General features: G+C 53.3%; 2 protein-coding genes across 3 annotated transcripts; both read right to left on the bottom strand.

Annotated features, from left to right (window-relative positions):
- Positions 1–2305: 2305 nt before the first annotated feature.
- Positions 2306–4156, bottom strand: LOC120428423 (uncharacterized). Its single transcript, XM_039593435.1, has 3 exons — positions 4142–4156; positions 3833–4028; positions 2306–3774 (listed from the first exon to the last, which is right to left on the bottom strand). Exons 1-3 carry the CDS (start codon positions 4154–4156, stop codon positions 2306–2308), a joined length of 1680 nt encoding a protein of 559 aa, XP_039449369.1.
- A 2454-nt stretch (positions 4157–6610) lies between these two features.
- On the bottom strand, positions 6611–9014 carry LOC128093168 (uncharacterized). 2 transcript variants are annotated; one of them, XM_052709078.1, is made up of 5 exons: positions 8883–9014; positions 8760–8814; positions 8629–8697; positions 8483–8569; positions 6611–8423 (listed from the first exon to the last, which is right to left on the bottom strand). In XM_052709078.1, exon 5 carries the CDS (start codon positions 8111–8113, stop codon positions 6710–6712), a length of 1404 nt encoding a protein of 467 aa, XP_052565038.1. In that variant the 5' UTR covers positions 8114–8423; positions 8483–8569; positions 8629–8697; positions 8760–8814; positions 8883–9014; the 3' UTR covers positions 6611–6709. The 2 variants fall into 2 exon arrangements, with proteins under 2 accessions (XP_052565038.1, XP_052565036.1); XM_052709076.1 differs by having other exon boundaries at positions 8760–8980.
- Between the last annotated feature and the right edge of the window lie 287 nt (positions 9015–9301).

Below are 9301 nucleotides of genomic sequence, written 5' to 3' on the forward strand. Positions count from 1 at the left end.
AAGACGGTCGCCGCCTCGATCTTTGCTTTGTGAGCGCACAGGATTTCGCCCCAACGCTAATCGTTGCCCCGGCCCCGCTTGCTAAGATCGTCCATCGCCATCCCGCGCTCGTCGTCACCATCGACGGCTGCCACAGCTCTGTTGCTCGAGACCGACCGGACACCGTATGCTACAACTTCCGAGGTGCTGATTACGATGAAATGTCTCTGGCACTGCGCAACATCGACTGGGATAGTGTCTTGGACTCTGTCGACGTCGATGCCGCGGTCGATACATTCTCATCAATCCTGCGAGATCACATCGAACATTTCGTGCCTAAGGTCAGGAAGCGTATTTCCACTCACCTACCGTGGCAAACGCCGGAGCTTTGCAACCTCAAAACCCAGAAGCGAGCCGCTTTCAAGATCTTTTCTAGGTGTGGAACACTTTCCCTTCGCGAGTACTACTTGAGAATGAACAGCAAATACCAGCGTCTGAGTCGCAGTTGTATGGCAAGCTACCAGCGCAAGAAGCAGCGTGAGCTGAAGGCTAACCCGAAGAAGTTTTGGAAATTCGTCGACGAGAACCGCAAAGAATCTGGGCTGCCTTCGTCCATGCGATTGGCCAACGAGGAAGCTGAGAGCACTGCGGAAATCTGCAGGCTGTTCGCCAAAAAGTTTTCGAGTGTTTTTACAAACGAACATATCACCGACGACGAGATCCAAATTGCTGCTAACAGCGTTCCCCGTTGCGATCGATTTCTCCCCATGATTGACATCGATGACGACGCCATATCAGCTGCGATAACCATACTGAAACATTCCAGCTGCCCTGGACCGGACGGAATTCCCTCGACACTGCTGAAGCGATGTTCGTCCGCGCTGGTATCGCCCCTCTTGCACCTGTTCCGGCTATCCCTCGCCTCCGGAAAGTTCCCGTGTGCATGGAAGCAGGCCTTCATGTTCCCCGTGCATAAAAAGGCGATCGAAGGAACATCGAGAACTACAGAGGCATCTCGGCCCTCTGCGCTGCCTCGAAACTGTTCGAGTTGGTGGTGATTGGTCCAATATTTGCCCATTGCCGCCAGGAATTATCCAGCGATCAGCATGGATTCTTTCCAAAACGGTCCACTGCCACGAATCTGCTGTGCTTCATCGAGTTCGTGTTCGATAGCTTCGACAATCGCTCTCAAACTGACGCCGTTTATACAGATTTGTCGGCAGCTTTCGACAAGATTAACCACAGTATCGCTATCGCCAAACTCGAGAAGCTCGGATTCTGTGGCAGTCTGTTGACATGATTCAGGTCGTATCTGTCGGGACGCTCGCTGCGGGTGAAAATCGAGGACGCACTCTCCGAAAGTTTCGACGCTACCTCTGGAATCGGTCAAGGCAGCCACCTCGGTCCGTTGGTGTTCTTGTTCTATTTCAACGACGCCAACTTCACCTTGAGAGGACCCCATCTTTCCTACGCAGACGACCTCAAACTGTTCGCCAAGATCGACTGTCTCGAAGATGCCGAAGCCCTGCAACGCAAACTGGATAAGTTCGCTGATTGGTGTGAGGCGAATCACATGGTCCTAAATCCCGGTAAATGCCAGGTGATAACGTTTAGCCGGAAGCACTGTCCAATACTCTTCAACTACCATCTTGGCGACACACTAGTGGAAAGAGTTGATCACGTTAAGGATCTCGGTGTCATACTGGACGTTAAACTGACCTTCAAGCAACACGTGTCCTTCATAACTGCCAAAGCATCCCGTCAGCTCGGTCTGGTGATCCGTATGACACGCCACTTCACCGACATCCACTGCTTGAAAACGCTGTTCTGCTCGTTGGTCCGGTCCACGCTCGAATATTGCTCGTCGGTTTGGACTCCGCACTACAACAACGCCGTTTATCAGCTAGAGAGAATTCAACGCAGGTTTGTCCGATACGCCCTGAGACTGCTGCCCTGGAGAAATCCCCAGCAGCTGCCGCCATACGAAGACCGCTGCCAGCTCATGCATCTCGACACTCTCCAGCTGCGTCGTGACCTGGCCCGTGCGTTGACAGTTTCGGACGTTCTGACCGACAGGATCGATTGCCCCTCTCTTCGAGAAAAGATCACCCTAACTGCACCTGCCCGCCAGCTACGCCACACGCCAATCATGCAGATCCCTTTCCGCCGTACCAATTACAGCGCCAACGGAGCCATCGTCGGACTGAAGCGAGCCTTCAATAAAGTGTCCTCTGTTTTTGACGTCAGTTTGTCCCGCGATGTGTTAAAGTCCAAGTTGTTATCAGTGTTAAGACGACTGTTCTAGTTTTAGTCTTAGTTTTTAAGTTCATTTGGGCAATAAGTGCCTGTTGAGAAATAAACAAACAAACAATGGTGACTTGCCCAGCGTGGTTTGTTGTGACTGGGTGTCACACACGCACATTGTTTTTGCTTGCTCCCCTTTCGCGCGTGTGTTGACAGCCAAGACGGTGTCGGACGATTGCACCGTCGCCGTCACACCGCACGGCAGTGTTCCCATCTTGGCGGTCGCAACACCCCAGCCCGTAACATCCGTCGGGCATTCCAGCACGTCGGATTTACCGTCCATTATCTCCAACACCGCTAAGTTCGCCACGGTTCTCCTGTTGACCTTCCCGTCCGCACTCCTCACGTCCGCACTCCTCACGTCCGCTTGCCGAACTCGTCCGTCCGACCCCTTGAAGACCTCCTCCACTCGACCTCGTACCCAGCTCTTCCGGTTCTTGCCGTCAACCATGAACACCAGGTCTCCAGCTTCGAGCGGCTTCCGATCCTCGAACCACTTCGGGCGCCGGTTAAGCGAGGGCAGGTATTCCTTCGACCACCGCTCCCACATCTTGCCCGCCAGCTGCTGACTCCGCTTGTAGACATCTCGCAGTGCAGCAGCGGTGTCCACCGTCTCGTCCACTTTGAGGTCCGCGCTCATTACCGTCCCACGCAGGAAGTGGTTTGGCGTGATGGCTTCTTCTTCAGCGGAATCTTGAGGGACGTACGTCAACGGCCGAGTGTTGATCATGTCTTCGGCCTCTGCCAAAGATGTCGAGAGAATTTCGTCGGTCAGCTTTCGTCCGTCGTCAAGTGCGCGCAACACCTCCTTCACCGATCGCACCATCCGTTCCCAGGCCCCGCCCATGTGGGGCGTCCCAGGTGGGATAAAGGACCATGAAGTGGTCGGCGACGTCATCTGCTCCGCGCACTCCTTGTTGATCTCCTTCGTCATCACCGCGTCCGCTCCCCGAAAGCACGTAGCGTTGTCGGAGAACACTTTCTCGAGAACGCCGCGTTTGCACGCGAACCTCCGGAGGGCCATCAGGCACGATTGCGTGGTGAGGCTATGGACCACTTCGAGATGCACCACCCTGACCGCTAAGCACGTGAAGACTGCGATCCAGCGTTTCTCTCTGCGGCGCCCTACCGTGACTTCGACCGGTCCCAAGTAATCGACGCCTACCGCGCTGAACGGTCGCATGGTTGCAGCAGTGCGTTTGACCGGAAGCGGCGCCATTGTTGGCACGAACGGCACGCAACGGTTCACCTTGCACCACACACACTCCTTGACGACCTCCAGGATCGCGGCCCGTGCGTTTGGAATCCAGAATTTCTGGCGCAGCTCGTTGAACACGGTCTCCCGATTCGCGTGACCGTACTTCTCGTGGTAGTGCTGGATGATCTTCTTGGTGACGGCGTGTTTTCGACCCAGGATGATCGGGAATCGCTTGTCGAACGGGATCGATTCGTTCTTCTCCATCCTCCCACGAACGCGCAGAACCCCATCCTCTTCGAGCACCGGCAGCAGCTTCTAGACTTGACCGCTCGATCTTCTCTGGCAACTCACCCTGCTTCAGTTGTAGGTTCTTCGTCAGCACGCTCATCTCGTCGGGGAAGCTCTCGAACTGCGCTTGCTTCCACAGAATCCTCTCGGCCTTCTGCAGCTCGTCTTGTTGCAGCGGTTGGACATCCGTCTCGTGCTGCGCTTTGACCAGCTTGGCTAGGCGACTCGTGGCCTTTGCAGTCAGTACTGGACGGCCGTCCTTTTTGCGACGACAATTTTCGATGAAGCGTACCGCCGTTGCAGTCACCCTCACCAGCTTTGTCCACGTCGAGACCGCTTCTACATTGACTCTCCCGTGGAACAGTACCACACCTCGTGCGTCTTCATTCGTCTCCTAGATCTGCTCAGGCGGTGAGTCGTGGTCATCCTGCTCGAACAGTATCACCGGACCGTTCCGCCATTCCGAATCGTTCTGCAGTGGCGGTCCAGGTCCCCACTTCGTGAGAACGTCCGCGATGTTCTTCTTGGAAGGCACCCATCTCCAATCGTCCAGTCTCGTCAGCTCCAGAATCTCCCCGACCCGAAAGGCGACGAACTGCTTGTACTTGTAGGGATCTGCGTGCAGCCACGCAAGGACGGTCCTCGAGTCGGTCCAGAAAACGGTACGGTCGATCTGCAGCGTGTGAGTTCCGAGGATCTGCTGGCTCATGCGCGCTCCCATGCACGCCGCCATCAACTCCAGTCGTGGAATTGATTGTCGTTTCAGCGGTGCCACCTTCGATCGCGCCATGACGAGACTGCAGTGAACTTGACCGTCGATGACCGCGCGTAGATACGCCGCACAACCGTACGCCAGCTCGCTCGCGTCGCTGAAGATGTGCAGCTCGAGACTCTCGACCGACGTGGACATCGCATCGCCGAAGTAGCTCCGGGGAAACCGAAGTGCTTCGACTTCCGGCAGCAGTGCCGTCCACCGCTTCCACAGAATCCAGGCTTCGTCGTCGATGTCTTGGTCCCATCTGCAGCCGGTCCGCCACAAATGTTGGATGATGATCTTCCCGTGGATTGTGAATGGCGACAGCAGGCCGAGCGGATCGAAAAATCCCATCACGCAGCTCAGTACGATCCGTTTGGTTGGTCTTTTCCCCTCTTTCAGGTACTTCATCAGTTCTTCGCGGTGCATCACGGCGAAGGCGAATTCGTCCAGCTCCGGGTCCCACCGCACGCCGAATACGCGCTCGCTGGGTGTTTGCTTGTCCTGGTTCAGCAGCACAGGACTCATCGGCTTCTCTTCGCCCAGAGCAGTCAGCACTTCCGGCGAGTTGGATACCCAGTTGCGGATCTCAAAACCACCTTGTATGTGGACGTGGCTCACCTGCTTTGCTCGCTTGACAGCTTCCTCGACGGTGTCAACGCTGTCAAAATAGTCATCGACATAGTGCCGATTGATGATCGCTTCCACGGCGTCCGGGTACTGACCGGCATGCTCTTCCGCATTGCGGTTCTTGACGTACTACGCCGACGCCGGCGAACTCTTCGACCCGAATGTAGCGACGTCCATTACGTACACTTTTGGCTCTTCGTTGATGTTGTCCCGGAAGAGGAAGCGTTGAGCTTGCTTGTCCCCGGAAATAATCTTTAGCTGGTGGTACATCTCGCGGATGTCCCCGCCGAAAGCAACTCGTCGTTCGCGGAACCCACAGATCACCGACACCAGTGGCACGAGCAGATCAGGTCCCTTCACCAGCATCGAGTTGAGAGAGACTCCATCTACCGTCGCGGCTGCATCTCAGACCAGCCGAACTTTCCCCGGCTTCTTCGGGTTCACCACCACGTTGAGCGGCAGGTAGAACGCTTTGTTGTTGTTTGTTCCGTTCAGTTCCTCAGCGGTGGCTTCGTGCGCGTATCCCTTGGCCTGGTAGTCCAGAATCTGCTGCTTGACGTTGTTGTACAGTTCCGGCGAACGCTCAAGTTTCTTCTCCAGCTGCTTCATCCGCTTCACAGCCATCGGGTAGCTGTTCGGGTCGTCGGTTTTCCACAGCAGTCCGGTCTCGACGTGTAGTTTCCTCTATAATCTTCCTCGCACGTTGATCCTCAACCGACTCCCGCTGCACAGTCACCACCGCTTCTTCCAGCGAGTAGTGGCTTTTGAGTAGATCGTGCAGCTCCTCATTCGTCACTTCTTGGTGGCATCCGAGGAAACAGCTCGCGCTCGCCGACTCTGCATCCTGCCACCGGATCGTTTCCTGCGGTGCGAACGAGTGAATATTATTCAACCCGATCAGCATTCCCGGCCGGCCATCGTACGAATCCACTGGAAGCCCGCGCAAGTGTTCGTAGTGCGCCGAAATTTCGCCAGCGTTCAAGGTTTGACGTGGCAACATCAGCTTCTCCACCGTGCGGACAGATTGCAGCAGCAGCTTCTCGCCATTCGCTCCGTTGACAGCCGACGCCCAAATGTTCGTCCGCCTCGAATGCTGTTCAACTCGCGTTATGTTGGCCGTCCATTTGATGGTGAGCTTCTCCTTCGTCCCCAACAGTCCCAAACGGTCAGCTAGACCACCTTCGATCAGGGTGAGGGACGAACCCTCGTCCAGGAACGCGAGCACGGTCATCGACCTCTCACCGCAGTAGATTTTGACTGGAAGCATCCGGAACAGAACGGGACTGGTGGAGGTAATGTGTGCGTTCATGCCGACTGCCCTCGTTTCCGGGTGAAGCAAAGGATTGTGCGGCTCGCGGCACTCTCCGACGTTGCAGCGAAGTTTGAGCTTGCATTGACCGCCGTGTTCATTCAGGCAGCGTTGGCATAGCTTCCACTTCGTCGCCATCTTCGCTCGATCCTCGTATGGCAGCTTCTTGAAGTCCTCGCATGTCCACAGTCGGTGATCCATGCGCTGGCACACCCTGCACAGCTTATGTGGCTTCTGCTCTCGTCGCTCAGTGGTTGAACAGTGCGGCTTTTTCCTTGTTTCGGCTTCGGCCGCTCGGTCCCGACGCCGCTCTGACGTCTGGCTTGTAGTCCAGGTTGACCGTCGCCTCGCACGCATCTTCGACGATCTTTGAGAGAAAGTTGGTGAGCGTGCGCATATTTACTTCGCGCTTCTTGCGCTTGTAGTGCACCCAACTCCTCTTCTCCCTGTCCGGAAGCTTGTCGACGAGTTCCTGGATCAAGATCGGATTGACCAGATGCGCCGTTAGTTCTGCGGCCTCGATGTGCTCGCACAATTGTTCCACTGCTTTGCCGAACGGGATGAATGATCCCAACTTGTCCGCTCTCGGCGGCTCCAGCTTGCGCACTCGTTGCAGGTGGCTTTGCAGCAACACTTCCGTTCCGTCCGTGTACCCGCAGGCTTCGTTCGATGCTTGGTAGGCCGCGAAGAACAATGGCCACTCTTCTGGCTTTCCGTGGAAGTCTGGCAGCTTCCTTGTCAGCCCTTGTCTTGCAGCTCGCTGGGCCTTCGTTGGACCCGAACCGTGCTGCCCCAGCCCGTCTGGCTTCTCTCCAGAATCCTCAGCTTTTCCCGGCTTGACCGACTTCTCGTCGTTTCCATCACCTTTCGTATCGGCCGCGTCACCTTTGCCACTGCCGGAACTGGTAGGGCTGGACCCCGACGAGGAGTGGCTAGACGACTTCTTGGACGCCGGTTTGCTCGGTGTGCCCCCAGAGTTTCCGCCCTTGTCGTGTTTTCCCAGGTTTTCCGTTGTCAATGGTTTGACTTCTGGGTTTCGCAGCGGAGTGCTGCTGTTTTGCAACAGCTTGTCGATGGAGGCGCATTTGTCCCGAAATGTGGTCTCCAGCTTCTGGATCCGCTTCAGGTGTTCCTCCTTCTTCTGCATCTCCGCTTCTAGGTTCGCCTCTCGCTGCTTGAACTCCCTCTCTCGGAGTTCCTCGTCGATCTTCATCTGGCGCTCCTGAAGGTAGACAGCCATTTCGAGCTCCTTCTCCTTCAGGATTCGCCCCATCTCTTGTTCCGCTTCCATGCGCTTCCGAGTTTCTTCCAAAGCTTTCAACTTTTCTTGCAACTCGGGCGGCAATGGGAGCGGTACCTCCACAGACTTCTTAGTCTTCTTTTTCTTTTGGCAGTCCTTGTCCGGACAATACCACTTCTTCCCCGACTTCTTGTCAGCCGGATTGAGGTTGACGCACCGAGCGTGGAACCACAGTTTGCAGCTATCGCAGCCAACCATCAGTTCATCCTCGGTCGACACCGTGTTGCAGGTTGAGCAGGGAGTCTCGGTGAAGTCCGGATTTTCGTCGGCCATCGTGGAGAGGATTACCCAGGGATGCCAGGTACACAGATTTGTCTGTGTTTCACAGACATTTGAGTTCGTGTCAGACATTTTTTGAGGTGCACAGACTTTTTAAAAACTTCATTAAATTGTTTTTTTTTGTTAAAATATCGATTGAAACTTATTTCGTTAGTCTTTAAATGCTTAAAAACACAATTTTTGATAGATTTCTATGACTGTAAATTGATTTATTGGAATTTTAGACAAAGACACAGACATACACAGACTTTTTCACAGACATTTTAAAAAATCATGTGGCATCCCTGGGATTACCGAACCCTCAATTAATTTTGAAGATTGTTCGAGTGGTAATTAAAGAACCAAATTTTTGTCCAGCAGTCGTAGCGCGACAGCTTCAAAACTAGAAGTAAGTATTTTTATTTTAGCTTTTTTGTTTACAGGGTAATTATTGTAACTTACTTAATTGGTCTTCCTTTCCCGATTGACTCCTTTCCTTCACAACTTCCCCTTCCTCTTCCTGACCTTCGTTCCTTCCTTCCGCTCTTCCTACATTTGTGTGTAATCTTTATTAACGTTTGTTTTCTTATAATTTAGGTACAACTCACGCTTGATCGTTTTGGTACAAGGCTGTACCAAGTGACGGTGCGAATGGTAGCGCAGATTCAGGTGCAAAACTACAGGTAAGTGGTTCTAATTTTAGATTAACAATTTTACATTTTTTCTCCCTTTTACTTACAGGTTCTGCAGCAGAAAACACACGGCACGGTCCTTCTCGGATTCTCTGGCGAACTCTATGGTAAGTATTTCGTGTAAGTTTTTCATCCCACAACTGCTATTTTTTTTCTTATTTTCTACGTACAGGTGATCGCGGCTAGTAATTTTCAATAAATTCAACTACGCACTACGTAAACTTTCCCTAATTTACTCGAATAAATCCGAAACTAACTTCCCGCACTCGCAGACAAACGTTTTCTTCGCAAATCAAATTCACAATGGTGACTTGCCCAGCGTGGTTTGTTGTGACTGGGTGACACACACACGCTTACCAAAAAGAACCAAAAAAATGGTAATTATCATGATTTTTGGAGTTCAACTCGGATAACACTTTTTTTGGTAAAGTGGGTCGAACTGGCGAAATCATGATTTTCATGAACTGCCGAGTTCGAGCATGGGCGAAATATTTCACTGGCTTTAGAGGCTTTGTAGGTTGCCTATCTTTGGGCGCTTTAGGTTTTTCTTTTGGAATCCGAAATAAATTGAAATTGAAAATAAATTAAC

This window comes from Culex pipiens, chromosome 1 (genome assembly GCF_016801865.2).
Source record: "Culex pipiens pallens isolate TS chromosome 1, TS_CPP_V2, whole genome shotgun sequence".
In the NCBI taxonomy this organism is placed as follows: domain Eukaryota; kingdom Metazoa; phylum Arthropoda; class Insecta; order Diptera; family Culicidae; genus Culex; species Culex pipiens.

Coding starts and splice junctions, on each gene's coding strand:
- LOC120428423 (XM_039593435.1), bottom strand. Junction 3,775..3,832: donor GAACCTACAACTGAAGCAGG/GTGAGTTGCCAG, acceptor CGGTGCTCGAAG/AGGATGGGGTTCTGCGCGTT.
- LOC128093168 (XM_052709078.1), bottom strand. CDS start 8,113: ATGTCTGACACGAACTCAAATGTCTGTGAAACACAGACAAATCTGTGT.